General features: G+C 39.6%; 1 protein-coding gene across 1 annotated transcript in view; it reads left to right on the plus strand.

The window, feature by feature from the left end:
- Window positions 1-15,792, plus strand: part of REEP5 (receptor accessory protein 5) — a 42,937-nt gene that overhangs the window by 16,858 nt on the left and 10,287 nt on the right. Inside the window, exon 3 of the mRNA XM_060093243.1 lies at window positions 8,476-8,614. Within this exon, the coding sequence (XP_059949226.1) occupies window positions 8,476-8,614 (139 nt within the window). The remainder of the gene's footprint in view (window positions 1-8,475; window positions 8,615-15,792) is intronic.

Here is a 15,792-nt window from a genome sequence, read left to right on the forward strand (position 1 = left end):
TGGTTACCTCCCTATCAGTACCAATCTGATACCAGCGTCAAGACTTTTGGCCAGTCCTCCCCTGTAGCATGGGCCTGAAAAATGTTTTCAGCAGCATCCAAATTTGTTGCCACTGACCTGCAAATAGGATTTTTGGATTTCAGCTAACCCTTTACTCTCTGTAGCATTTAGGATTTGGAGAGTGAGGTACAATTAAAATTCATGAGTAATTCCCTAATCACCCTTTAGCCTTGTTAACAATGCTATTAATCCTTTACCTGTTCTACTTAGCCAGAAGGACTGGAGTGTTCTTATTGCTCTTTTCTTTTTAATCTCTTGCCTCCCTATGATAATAATAAACTATCACCACCATATTATAGTTACTACCTAATAAGGTAATATTTCTGAATGCTTACCCTGTTTAAGTGCTTAACATGTATCAACTAAGTTAATCTTCACAGCAACACAATGAGGTTTATCATCTCTACTTGACAGATGAGCACACTGAGGCCCAGAATAACTTGCCCACGGTCATGTATTGGGCTGGCCAAAAGGTTCATTCGGTTCATGAATACGTTGTTCAGTAAAGTTCTTGGTGAAAATGAAAAATGTGTCTACTTAAAACCAAACGAACTTTTTGGCCAACCAATACCTAGTAAGTGGTAGAACCAGGATACAAAGCTGCAAGCCAAGAATGGTGAAATGATGTAAAGCCAGGTGAGCATTGGGAAGAAATGAAGGGAAAAGCCTGGCTCTTTCATAGTTCAGTGTAATTAATAATTTTTTGATAGTTTGCTTTGTTTAAGGAGGAAATCAGAATGAGTGAATCACATATGATGGGCCATGTGACTTTCTTTTCTCCCTCTGTGTCTTTCTGTGTGTATTGAAGCCCTTTTAAAGCCCTAAAACACAATAGATTGTGTCTAATCATTGTTAGAGAAGTTTGTTTGTTAGAAAATCATGAGCTGTTTCCTCAAGAGAGAAATTAAATGAATGTGTCTGATGTTCACTTTAGTGTTTGTTTTTAACAAAGCCCTAAAGAGAGACCTAGTCTCATAGGAGAAAGTAGTTGTATAAAGTCTGGTGCCCTGTGGTTTTTTTTCCTTCCAAACAGAAATATTTTTCCTCACTTTCATTATTAAAAGTAGTACATGCTATATATGTATAACTGATTCACTTTGCTGTACACCTGAAACTAACACAACATTGTAAATCAACTATACTCCAATAAAAAAAAATAGTACATGCTAGCAGACTCACAGAGAATAAACTAGTGGCTACCAGTGGGGACGGGGGGGGGCAATATAGGGGTAGGGGATTAAGAGATACAAACTGTTAGGTATAAAATGAGCTATAAGAATATATTGTACAACACAAGGAATATAGCCAATATTTTATAATAACTATAAATGGCATATAACCTTTAAAAATTGTGAATCTCTGTACTGTACACTTGTAACTTATATAATATTGTACACTGGCTGTACCTCATTTAAAAAAAATAGCACATACTCATTGTAGAGATCTTAAAAAAGTAAAATTCTGCAATCCCAATACTCAGGATTAACTGTATACAACTTGAAATAAATATTTCTGAATACCATTCTTGGTCTGTAAACACATGCAAATATATATCTTTCTTTTTTCTTTTAAACACAAAGTTAGTAATCTCTTTTGACACAGCACTATATCTTGGACATCTTTTCCTGTTAATATCCTTTTCAAAGGCTTCAGAATATTTCATTGTATGGATATACCCAAATTTATTTAAACAGTCCATTCTGCCCTTAAAAAAATGTGTAAACACATGCTTCTATAATCTTTTTTTTCTATAATCTTTTAGTTTGAGTTGAAATTCATTTTAATATCACTCTTTCTTCTTTGAACTTCATTTTTTGTGTCTATAAAATGTGGAATTTGACCTAGTTCTTTAAGATATCTTCCAGCTCAACATTCTACAATTTCTATTTCGCTCAGTGAATTTTTAGAACTGCTAGCTGCTCCCATAATATTGCCAACCATCTTCCTCACCCTAGGCCCATCTCCTGCTCACCCAGGCCTTGCTTCCTTTTGCCACCTGCTTGAGGGAGGTGAAGCTTTGCCTCTAGAACATGGCACGTGGCTCAGGAGAGAATAAGGAGCCACAGCTCTGGGCTTAGGTGGCCAGGCTTTGGGCCAGTGGTGAGAATGTGGCAGTAACAGTGGGCAGAGAGCAATGTAAGACCATGGTGCCCGTCTTTTGTGAATGTGTCCTTCCCAAACCCCTGGGAGTAGTTCTGAGCCCAAGGTCACTGCTGACACCTGCCATTTGATGACAAGGTGGCACTAGAGAGATAGTGGCCCAGGACTTGGGAGAGAGTGGTGGAATTGCTGTCAGCTGCTGTTGGGACAGTTCCAGAGCTCCTCTAGGATTGAGCTTTTCTTGTCTCTTGGCTTCTCATTCATTGCTGGAAAGGGGTAGCCTCCCCTCTGGCTATAGCTGATGGGACCCAAATCAGTCATTTTGATTTTCTGTCCTAGAAATGACATGATGAAGTGGTAATGAAACTGGAACTTGGAGCTAGTGATTCTGAAACTTGGCTGTGTGTTAGGATCACCTGCATATGTTTCTAAAAGCACATACCTGTGCTGTACATGGTAGAGTTTGAGTCACTAGATCTGAAGAAGGACCTGGGCATGTATAGTTTTTAAAAGTTCCCAAGGTGGATGTGGATCATCATCTAAGCTTGAGAACGAGTGGACTAGCAGTGGTGCCCAACCTTTTTGGCACCAGGGACTGGTTTCGTGGAAGACAGTTTTTCCATGGACAGGGCGGGGGGATGGTTCGAGCGGTAATGCGAGCGACAGGGAGTGATGGGGAGCGGAAGATGAAGCTTCAGTCGCTCGCCTGCTGCTCCCCTCCTACTGTGCGGTCCGGTTCCTAACAGGCCACGGACTGGTACCCACTCCACGGCCTGGGGGTTGGGGCACCAACTTAGAATACCATCCTGTTCACTTTTTTAAAAAAATTAATTAATTAATTAGTTTATTTATTTTTGGCTGCGTCGTCTTCATTGCTGTGCGTGGGCTTCCTCTAGTTGGAGCGAGCGGGGGCTACTCTTCCTTGCGGTGCGCAGGCTTCTCATTGCAGTGGCTTCTCTTGTTGCAGAGCACAGGCTCTAGGCGCGCAGGCTTCAGTAGTTGTGGCAAGCAGGCTCAGTAGTTGTGGCTCACGGGCTCTAGAGTGCAGCCTCAGTAGTTGTGGCGCACGGGCTTAGTTGCTCCACGGCATGTGGGATCTTCCCGGAGCAGGGCTCGAACCCATGTCCCCTGCATTGGCAGGCAGATTCTTAACCACTGAGCCACCAGGGAAGTCCCATCTTCCTCACTTCTAATGATCCCCCCACCTCAAGGAAGCAGGATGGAGGGTGGAATGGTCCTTTAGGAATCTGGATGTTGAGACTATGACCTTTTCTCCTGTTTGCTCTGTGCCCAAGTTAACCTTTCTAAGCCTTGATTTTCTCCAATAGAGGACTCTGGTCCCTTCCAAAAGTAAGATTATGAACTCCTTTTGTATTTATATTTATGCAATAAATATTTAGTAGCTGCCCACTTAGCACCAGACACTTTGCTAAGTGCTGTGCAGTCGGGTAGTGAGTGGTTCTCCCAATTAGGAAAACAGCTTGGGATAGAGAAACAGACACAGGCTTTGTTGGAGTTAGTCTTGGGTGTAAACCCAGTCTCTGCTGTTGCAGCTGGGTGCCCTGTCCACATTATTTTTCTTCCCTAAGCCTCAGTTTCTTCCTCTCAAAAATGAGAATAACGTTACCTATTCCATAGGGCTATTCTGAAGGTTACATTAAATAATTATTAGGTTCCTACCCTTCCCATTCTTTAGCTTTGCCACTTCGGCTAAAGGCCAAAAACTACAAATGACCTAAGGATAGAGATTGCATCTTAGGATTTCTTGAATCCCCTGTGTTGCCTGAAAAGTTGATACATCCTCATTCTGATACGCGAGTTGAAATACCATTTAGCATAGGTACATGGCAGTAGAGCACATTGTCAAAGAATCACCCATGTGCAGAGGGCCAAATTCGAAGGCTTCTCCACACCAACAAGTAATTCTCAGAGGCCAGCAGAGAGTCCGAGAGTTCACCTCAGTTCTGTCACCTTCTACCGGAGATAGAATCAAATTCCACAGGTAAAGGGCTCAGTCCAACAAGACTGCCTTCCACTTCAGACACCAGTAACAAGCCCGGGTTGTTAACCTGTGCTTCTGACCAACTGGCTATAAATCAGAGGTCCCGACGTCCCCCTCTTCAGGTTCAATTAGAATAGCTCACAGAACTCAGGAAAACGATTTACTCACTAGATTACCAATTTATTATAAAAGGAAACAAATTGATAGCCAGATGAAGAGATACATAGGCGAGGTCCCAAATAAAGGAACTTTTGTCCTCGTGGAGTTTGGGGTCCAGCACAGTGGCACAAGGAAGCATTGTGGTTCCCCAACATGGAAGCTCTCTGAAAAGGGACAAAAAGCTGTCCTTTGGGGTTTTATGGAGGCTTCATTACATAGTCATGACTGACTAAATCATTGGCCGTTGGTGATCGATTTAACCTCCAGCCCCTTCCCCTCCCCAGAGGTCAGCGATGGGACTGAAAGTGCCAGCCCTCTAATCACATAGTTGGCTCCAGGGACATCCAGCTCCCCTCCTTATGTGCTTTATAAAAGTCACCTCATTAACATAACAACAGACACCTTTATCCCTCTCAACACTTCAGAAATTGCAAGGGTTTGGAGAGCTGTGCAGGAACCTGGATGAAGACCAAATATATAGGAGAACTATATTTTGGTCTTTCGAATGACCAAATATATATTTTGCTTATAAATCACAATTTTGCATCCACTCATTTGGACAAGACAGTATATATGCAAATAGCATTCAGGAAATCCCAGTATTAAGCTCTTTTCTTCTCTTAACCTCTTTGAGTCTTAGGCTCCTCAACTGTACACTGAGTGGGTTAGACTATCTTTTATGTTCTTTCTTGTTCTGACTAGCTTATGATGTTATGACATGTAGACACATTTTAAAAAATGAACACTGTGGTATTTTTAATTAAAACAATAATTAAATGCTTCAATAATAGAAGTTCTATTTAAAAATTCTCTTTACCTTAATGAGACTCTGTGATCTTTCCTGTCTTTTTTCCCAGGCCTTGCTTTTCTACAAAGTTGTGTTCAATATGTGTGTTCAATTTTGAGTTCTTCCTACTTTTCAGTGTTACTGTAGAGTGTTCCAAGTGTATCAGCTTGGAAACTTTTGAATTCATATTGTTGATAGCTTAGGAAGCTTATTCCTTGAGGGACTGAACTTGAACTGTTACAGTAGTTTTTCTGTTTTTGAATCTGTGGATCTTGACTAACATCTTAAAAATAATGACATAACAGGGCTTCCCTGGTGTTGCTTGAGAATCTGCCTGCTAATGCAGGGGACACAGGTTCGAGCCCTGGTCTGGGAGGATCCCATATGTTGTGGAGCAACTAGGCCTGTGAGCCACAACTACTGAGCCTGCGCGTCTGGAGCCTGTGCTCCGCAACAAGAGAGGCCGTGTTAGTGAGAGGCCCTCGCACTGCGATGAAGAGTGGCCCCTGCTCGCCACAACTGGAGAAAGCCCTCGCACAGAAACGAAGACCCAACACGGCAAAAAAAAAAAATAATAATAATAATAATGACATAACAGTTTTCCAAGGCAATAGAAATAAAAGCAAAAAAACCCAAATGGGACCTAATCAAACATATAAGCTTTTGCACAGCAAAGGAAACCATCAACAAAATGAAAAGATAGACTACAGAATGGGAGAAAATATTTGCAAACAATACAACTGACAAGGGATTAATTTCCCAAATATACAAACAGCTCATACAACTCAATAACAAAAAAACAAACAACCCAATTAAAAATGGGCAGAACCTTATATACATATTTCTCCAAAGAAGACATACAGATGGCCACTAGGCACATGAAAAGATACTCAACATTATTATTAGAGAAACGCAAATCAAAATTACAATGAGGTACCATCTCATACCAGTCAGGATGGCCATCATTAAAAAGTCCACAAATAACAAATGCTAGAGAGGGTGTGGAGAAAAGGGAACCCTCCTACACTGTTGGTGGGAATGTAAATTGTGCAGCCACTATGGAAAACAGTGTGGAGATTCCTCAAAAAACTAAAAATAGAGTTGCCATATGATCCAGCCATCCCACTCTTGGGCAAATATCCAGATAAAACTATAAGTGGAAAAGATACGCATATCCCAGTGTTCATAACAGCACTATTCACAATAGCCAAAGCATGGAAGCAACTGAAATATACATCAACAGATGAATGGATAAAGAAGATGTGGTGTGTGTCTGTGTCTGTGTGTGTGTGTGTATATATATATATATATATATATGTATATATATATATATATATATACACACACACACAATGGAATATTACTCAGCCATAAAAAGAACAAAATAATGCCATTTTCAGCAACATGGATGGACCTAGAGATTATCATACTAAGTGAAGTAAGACAGAGAAAGACAAATACCATGTGATATCACTTATATGTGGAATCTAAAATATGACACAAATGAACTTATCTACAAAACAGAAACAGACACACAGAGAACAGACTTGTGGTTGCCAAGGGGGAGTGGCGGTGGGGAGGGATAAATTAGGAGTTTGGGATTAGCAGATACAAACTATTATATATAAAATAGATAAACAACAAGGTCCTACTGTACAGCACAGGGAACTACATTCAATGTCTTGTAATAAATTATAATGGGAATGAATATTAAAAAGTATATATACATACGCATATATATAACTGAATCACTTTGCTATACACCAGAAACTAACACAACATTGTAAATCACCTATACTTCAATAAAAAAATAATAATGACATAGAATGGAATTGAAAATATCAGTGGTTTCATAAATGTTTGTTTCAGTTTATATTTGTGTGTGGATGTGTGTTTGCTGGTTAGTCATGGACTGCTTTGGTTCCCAAAGCTAAGACCTTAAGTGAAATATAACTATGTATCCCCTCTGCCCAGGATGGATGTGTAAGAAACAAGTTTTTTTTATTGTAGTGATAATTTTAAAAATCCACTTAAATATAAATAGGTAAACCATATTCTATACCAAATAAAGCACAGAGGGGAAAAAAACCTTACGTGTAAAGGGTATACATTTGTTAGTTCTTTGGTTCACATGCTTGCCTACGCTCTTCCTTTGGCCTTCTATTACATCAGCTAACTTCTACGTGAGGAAAGCTAAAACACAAACACAGTCCACATGTGAGGAGCCATTATTTTATAATTAGCTGCCTTCAATTCATTTTATGATTCTGTGTTTATTCTTGATGTTCAAAGCAGCATTCATTTAATCACTCCCTCCTCTCCTTTTCCTCATTAGCAGTCATCTCATTCAGCTATAACTTTTACCTGCTCCGTCATCTTCTTAAAACACTCATGCAGGCACACACACCTACGCCCACGGCTACTTCCAATTAATTCAGAGGCTTTCTTAGGGGATGACTCAGCATGATTCATCAGCCTGTCTCTGGTGAACCCTGTTACCAAGTAGCCAATGTATTTTTAATAGTTAACCCATCGCATAGGCTAAACAAGATTCAGGTTTCTTCTAGTTTACTGTTGTAGTCCAGCTCAGTTACAATAAGTATCCAGGCATGTATCAGGATAGGATAAAAGATTATGGAATTGAGGTTTAGAATGAAGGGATTCCCAGGACTGGAAGAAATTCCTGTGATTCAGAAGTAAAAGAAGGTTATTTTAAATTCAGTTCTATTCATTTACAGAGTGAATTTTGTTTAAGCAGTAGTTGATACTGAGAAAGTCATATTATTAACCGATAAGAGGAGGAAAGGTCACAGCCTGAGGATCATATAATGTCAGTCGAAACCAGATGGACACCATGATGTTTGTTTTCACCTCTTTGTAATGAAGTGTGTTGTGAACTTTGGACAGTGCCTAAACTATGTTCCAGAAGGTCTTTTATGGAATGCCTCCTCACCATGATGTACTTCAGTTATTAAAAGTGCATGAGAACTGAGTTACATGAGTGAATTATTGATATATCCCTAGTGGCAGGACCCCACTTGAGAGTGGGGATTACTCTAGTTCCCAGTCATTGGTGGTATTTCCTGGAGCCTTGGTGGAGTCTCAAGCAGAGTAGAGATCCAGGGGACAACTGGTGCTGGTTTCTCTGGTAACCAGAGAACTGGTAACAGGTAGTTATAATGGCTTGTCCTGACATCTCTACATTGCTGCCTGTTTTCATGTTGTACTTTTGCATCTAGTGACATGATGCATACATTTGCCTGAGTTTCTCAGTTGGTGTTGGAGGGCAGCTGTGAAAGCGTAATGTTTGAAAATGTCTCATTGAGATCTTACTACATGATACACTTGCTTTTGTATTGCCTTTCAGAATTAAAGCGATAGAGAGTCCAAACAAAGAAGATGATACCCAGTGGCTGACCTACTGGGTAGTGTATGGTGTGTTCAGCATTGCCGAATTCTTCTCTGACCTCTTCCTGTCATGGTTCCCCTTCTACTACATGCTAAAGGTACGTTGGCTTTCCTGAGCTGCCGTTTTCTTCCATCTGTGTTTTTGCTTTGCTCCCTACCCCTGAAATAAACTCCATCTCAGGACCTGTATACGAGGAATAGGAACAGATGCTTGAATGTTGGACATCTGTGGCTCTGCCTCAGAGTAATAAACAGGAAGACAGGATTCAACATGTCTAACTTATTTTGTATATTATCTTGGAAACAGCCAAAGCAATTGTCTTTACAATGTGTTTGATAATAATAAAAGATGTAAATACTGTGAACTAGCACAAGCATTGCTCTTTGCCAAGATCCTATCTTCATGCTCTGTTGTCTGTGTTTGATGCGTCAACATTGCAAATTTTACCAAGTCATCAATTATTCACAGTGGTGTGCTGGAGTCATTATTTCTGGGAAAAAAAAACTTATTTCTTAATAGGTTTGGAGAAAGCAGATGTGAAACGGGCTCTCTGAGGAAGTCATTTTAATAACTCTGGCAGGTGCAGTAGTCTGGGATCAGCCCTGCCAAGCCTTGTGTTTGCCAGAGAACTCTCCTCGGCTACATCTGTGTGAGGAAAGGGAGTAGGATGTTGAACTCGTCCCTAATGGCACCTGTATCAACTCCAGCCTTGGCCTCCAAGGCACATGACGATGAAAAGTTTGCATCTTTTGATAGATAGAGTGGTTGGTTCTTTTTGTCTAAATGGGACAGACTGTCTTCAGTTGATTCCTCAGGTGTCTTCCATGGAAGAGGCTTGCTTCTGGTTAGTTGCATAGGATGTAAATAGTTCCTCAGGTTCACCGACCCAGACTTCCCAAGCTGCCGAGGGTGGTGAGTCCAGCTCTTATGAATTCTGGGTCCTCTTCTTTTCCCTCATACTCTTAAGTATTTGCTTTAGTAAGAGTTACACATGACATAGTTTAAAGACTCAAATTAGCTCTGGAAGAGTTTTGAAGATCTGCACTCCTGCCCCTTATATTGCCCTTCCTTAAAAGCAACCGCTGTCCCTTCATTTATGACACATTATTTTGTCATTTACCTCTGTTTCTAAATAATATCCTTGTTTAGTTACCTCTTAATTTTCATGTTTTACACGTTAGCTCTTTTATTTATTTATTTGGCTGCGCCAGGTCTTAGTTGCCACATATCTGCAGGATCTAGTTCCCTGAGAAGGGATAGAACCTGGGCCCCCTGCATTGGGAGCACGGAGTTTTAACCACTGGACCACCAGGGAAGTCCCTACACATTAGCCCTTGATTTCCACCAGAAGATAAGGATTTGGCTTTGTTTCCTCCTTCCTCCCTGCCACACATGCAGGCTTGATAGTAATAAAAGATGTCCTCATCTTCCCCAGGGGTAATTTTGGTTAGATAAGGCTTCACCGCTTTTATTATTATGATTTGTTAAGCACTGTTTAGTTGGGCCATATAGTATATATATAATGTGCATGCAGTGTTACTGCAGTTTTTTAGTTTCCCCAGAATCAATAACTGTTTCCTTATTTCTATATTTAGGCCTATTTTGAGTGTCCTTGTTATTTTAATTTGTCCTAATGTCTACATTTCTATTTACTTGCTTTTTAAATTTTCTATCTGAAGAAATGTAGTTACAGGAAATTAGATAGCGGAAGCTCTGTCATCCTTTGGTCTCCTTCTCTGCAGCCGCCACCACGTTGATATTACCTTGATTTTTAATTCTTGGTAATTATGGATATATTTTTTCTTTTCCTCTGGCCTTACCTATTTTTCAAACGTATTTATGTGTATTTTCCTTCTTTCTGGGAGATTTTCTCAATCCGATCTTCCAATTTTCAGTTTTGTTCCATTCTGCTGTTTATGCCATACATTGTGTTATTTCAGCTGTTATATTTTTCATACCTAGTAGTTTTGCTTGGCTCTTCCCTATGTTTTCTTGTTCTTCTTTCATGTCGCTGTATTTCTTTTAGTATAGCTGTTTTTAAATTCTTGGTTGTTCACTTCTAAAATTTCTGCTGCTGATAGAATCTGTAGTTGATTGTGTTGTCTCTGTTTTGAACTGGTTGTACTTTTCAAATACCTTGTTATTTTGGCCTGTAAGTTCCTTCTCCTCCAGGAGTATCAGCTATTCCATCGGGTGTTAGAATGGAGGAGGCCACACCCTGATCCATGCTAGTCCATAAGCTCAGGGTAGGGGTGTGTGAGTCCTAGGGTGGGGACCCCCAGGCAGCAGAAGAGCCACAGTTGATTCCCTTCCCCCACTAAACAGCCCCTCAGGTGCAGGTGTCACCCTTTGCTCCCCCAGCAGCACTAGAAGCAGGTGCTCCTAAGTTGGAATTCACAGCTCTAGGGGTTGGAGCAGGAGGGCTTGAGGAGGAACTGCCCTGGCTACTTAGCCCTAGCTGTTCTCTTCAGTGCCTCACAAGGCAGGACTTCTATGCCAAAACCTCTGTTTTAGAAAAAGTATAGAAGAATGTTTTTTAACTTGGAGGTATGGAAACTAGACAGAAATTTATATATGACAGTGGGCAGTATAAGCAAAGATAAAACCATGACAGACTAGGAGGATGTCTTTACAATACTTACACCAGATAAGGAATTAATATCCAGAATATATAAAAACATTTACAAGTAAGAAGAAAAGGAGAAAAATGAACAAAGGTTATAAATAGACATTTCACAGAAGAGAAAAAAATATGAGTAGTCAGTGATCTGGGAAATGTGAGTTAAAATAGTGAAATACCATATTTTGCTCATTACATTGGCAGGTATTTAAAAGGTTGAGAATATCTGGTATTGGTGAATATATTGGGAAATGGATGTGTGGTGGTAATGCTATAAATTGGAATAGCCTTTTTAAAAGGAGGATTTGACAGTTTCTTGTCAAAATGAAAAATGATACTCTAGCAATTCTAAGTATCCATCCTAAGGAAATATTCACAAATAAGAGAGCTGCATAAAGGACATTTACTGCAGCATTTTTGTTTATAAAAAAAAACAAAAAAACCTGCAGGGTCCACCAACTGGTAACTGGTTAAATGAATTAATAGTGCATCCATACAGTTAAATGAAATGATCCATTTGTAGAGATACAGAAGTTTTGCATAATTCATTAATTATAAAAAATTATAGAATATTACAGTATGAAACCACTTATGGTAAAAAAAAAGCTAAATAGTTTAAAAGTTTAAATGAAAACATGGATATTCTCTTAATTTTGAATGCTGTTACCACAGAACGCCTGTAACAAAGCTGAGAATTTTTCCTTCAAAACAAATGGGAAAAAAGTTGGTCTCTGGGAAGATTTAAGATTCCAGAGATTGCTGGATTTTTCATGTTTTTGTTATCCAAAGATATTTAGCATTTATAAAAATAATTTTATAATCTTTAATTTGAATGTCCATATTTTAAACTTAAAGTATTTTTGAACCCCTTAATAAGATCCATCTGATGGCAGTGACATCACATTGTGGTCTCTAACAGAAGGAAACTGGGCTTTTGCCTTGGGCCCCACTGCTCGCCCTGAACAGTATCCCATCAGCAGAACCACTCACACCAGTATCTGACCTCAGACTTCCGAAACACAAGCCCAACTTCAGCCTGCTCCTGATCGCCTCTGCTAATGGAGGCCCCTTGAGGTAGAAAGTATCCAAAATAAAAGATAATCACCAAGTCATTTATATTTGATTTTGAAGTACATTACAAAAATTGCTTTGCAACGAATTTTCCTCCCTAACAGTAAAACAAATGCACATCCATTAGTAGTGAGTGTCCAGCTGTTTGATGTCACGGCGTCCAGAATGAGAGAGTGAATTTACCGCATATGTTCCAAATAGATAATATACTTGAGATGATTAAAAATTGATTATGCTGTCAATAAAAATGCTTTCTTCCTGCATTAGTGGCATATTCTGAGTGGCTTCAGTGAACTGACTGAGAAAAGGTCTCTGAATTGCAGAGTGTGTAGGAGAATATCCCACTTTAAGGACTAGCATAGATCTTACCTGTGCCATTGCTACAATCACAAGGTGATTGTGTGGGAGGATGAAAAGGAGACCTGCAACTAAGGCCATGTTTACTATTTTATCTTTTGCAGAATTAGTATTGTTGGCCTTTTCCCCCCATTTTTCTAAAGCAGCCTATAAGATTGCAGGAATATAAGAGGAACCAATGATTAGGCATCAAGGGTTAGTCGAGAAGATACTGTTCAATGTATTGAGCTAGAAAAAGTGGATCCTGCCTGTTCAGAGCTTTGCTCTGAGGTCCATCTTTGAACAGGAAGGTTTAAAAATAAATGTATTTATTTAAAAATAAATTTTTTGTCTGATTGTGAAAGTAGTGTATTTCTTTATTCAGCAGATATTTATTTAGAACCTCTATGTGCCAGAATCTGTTCTAGGTCAGGGGATTTTGGTGAATAAAACAACATCCCTGCTCTCATACTGTTTGCATTTGTGTTGTGTGTGTGTGCATGTGTGTTGGGGCATGTTTTAGATAGGGAAGAAAATAGTATTTGGAAGACTACCACTGGTATCATCTTAGGGTAGTCTTCCTTTTTTTTTTTTTAATGTGCAGATAAATTGCTTGATGTAAGACAATTGTTATTGTCTTAACCATCTATGTATGGTTGAAACCATATATATCAGGGGTCCCCAACCCCCAGGCCACGGACCAGCACCAGTCCGTGGCCTGTTGGGAACCAGGCCACAGAGCAGGAAGTGAGCAGCGGGCGAGCAAGCAACGCTTCATCTGCTGCTCCCCATCGCTTGCGTTATCACCTGAACCATACCCCCCCGCCCCCCGCAGAAAAATTGTTGTCTTCCACGAAACCGGTCCCTGGTGCCAAAAAGGTTGGGGACCGCTGATATATATGATATATGATTCTATAACTCACTTTTTTTCAATTAACACAATATTATGAGTATTTTCTCATTCAATATTCTTTGACATAAATGTCTAATCCATTATAGGTAATAATGTATTCATTCCCCAGTTAATAGACGTTTAGGACATTTATCTTGCTATTTTAACTAATGTTACAATTGACAGAGAGCATAATATTTCTCTTCTTAACTTTGTAGGAGGCAAAAAAGATAGAAAAATCTTCCCCTTCACATGTTCATTTTTACCTTTCATTTGTGCATGCTGAGCAGTCTGTTTTTTCGTTTTTATTTATTTATTTATTTATATCTTTATTGGAGTATAATTGCTTTACAATGGTGTGTTAGCTTCTGCTCCACAACAAAGTGAATCAGTTATACATATACACACGCCCCCATATCTCCTCCCTCCCACGTCTCCCTCCCTCCCACCCTCCCCAACCCACCCCTCCAGGCGGTCACAAAGCACAGAGCTGATCTCCCTGTGCTATGCGGCTGCTTCCCACTATCTATCTACCTTACGTTTGGTAGTGTATATATGTCCATGACTCTCTCTCGCTTTGTCACAGCTTACCCTTCCCCCTCCCCATATCCTCAAGTCCATTCTCTAGTAGGTCTGTGTCTTTATTCTTGTCTTACCCCTAGGTTCTTCATGACATTTTTTTTCCTTAGATTCCATATATATGTGTTAGCATACGGTATTTGTCTTTCTCTTTCTGACTTACTTCACTCTGTATGACAGACTCTAGGTCCATCCACCTCATTACTTCAGCCCATTACTACTCTCGTGGCTATGTTGCAAAAGCTTCCCAAGGCTTCTCTTTCTGATCAAGTGATTGCAGCATACCAGGAAGTCAGTGTTGAAATACATTTTTTCTGACATTAACTCTCAGTTCTCACCAGGCTAGTCCCAAACCGTGCATATTAAATATATCCCTACCTTGGAAATACCTCTTCTAGGGGAAAATTGAATAGTGACAGCATTAGAATCATAGACAGAATTATCTGGCCTGTTGTAATTTGTAATTTAAGGATTTAGTGTGTCATTGCTAATAGTGCCGAGAGTTGAGTTGAAATGTCATGCCCGGACTCTTTGTCTGAGCTCTTTGTCTGAGTGGGCTTGTGTTTGCTGTTGGAAGTTTCGTCAGCTGGCACTATGAGGGCAGCTTGATTAAAAGGATGGCCAGATCTGTGTAGCTCAGGGTATTCCAAGGCTGTAGAGTAGTTACATAGATTAAGAAAAGGGAGTTGTAAAAGCTGGTGGCTGAATATCACCTTGAGAGTTGAATAGTAATTAACTTTATTTTTAATACAAGGAAGTTACTTCATATGAGAACTGGAAAATGCTCACGATGTAGGTAAAGAGCAGTAATTATTTTATTGTCTCAAGACGATAGCTAGAAGGTACCAGAAAGAACTAACTAAACAGCCTGGAGAGTAGCCTATAAAGTTAATCACATTGCAGAAGTACAAAAATGTAGACTCTTGGCTCTGGTCCTGTCTGGTAGCCATGCTTAATTCATCCAGAAAAGGTGAATGAATCAGCTTTTCTGGGTTGCTGAAGGGCTGTTATCTGCATAGGCAGGTAATATTTCAGAGATTTTTCAACAACAGTAAGAACTGTAGGACTTGGTAATACTACTACTATCTTGTACGTTTTTTAATTTGTGACTTTCCTAAAAATCCTGCAGAAGAGAAAATCGACTCTTAGAGAGGTTGTTTGATTTACCTAAACTCATAGAATAGATACCAACTCTCCTGATTCTTAACCCAGTGAGTCATTTCTACTTCACCTTGAGGCCTACGGGCATGTGTGTCTACATCAATAATCCATTCCTGACAATTATATATTCTACGTAGGAATACCAGCCAGGAGACTATTTCTTGCAATTTTAAATAGTAAAAATTAAAATGTATTACATGTCAATTTAAAACTCCATGCCAATTTCCTAAATATTAATACAGCAAGATGCCCCTGTATAAATAACAAATATATTGGATGTTAGATGCTAAAAACTAAATCCAAATAGTTCCTGCTCTCCAAATAGTTAATATAGTTGGTCGGAAACTATTGCTTTGTTTGCAGTAAGTAGTACATGGCACATCCCCTTGGACACTGCATTCTCTTCAAAATGTCCACACAGAATTCTGATGTTCTGTCAAGAATGTAACTTTTCCTTTTCCTGTATATCATTTTGTCTAAATTGTTTTATTAAGTTTTAGGTGTGTGTGTATGTATTAGCGCTACCTATATAAGCAACCGATGGAGGGATTTCCCTGGTGGTCCAGCAGTTAAGACTCCGCGCTTCCACTGCAGGGGCGTGGGTTCCATCCCTGGT

Source organism: Mesoplodon densirostris, chromosome 3 (genome assembly GCF_025265405.1).
Source record: "Mesoplodon densirostris isolate mMesDen1 chromosome 3, mMesDen1 primary haplotype, whole genome shotgun sequence".
Classification (NCBI taxonomy): Eukaryota; Metazoa; Chordata; class Mammalia; order Artiodactyla; family Ziphiidae; genus Mesoplodon; species Mesoplodon densirostris.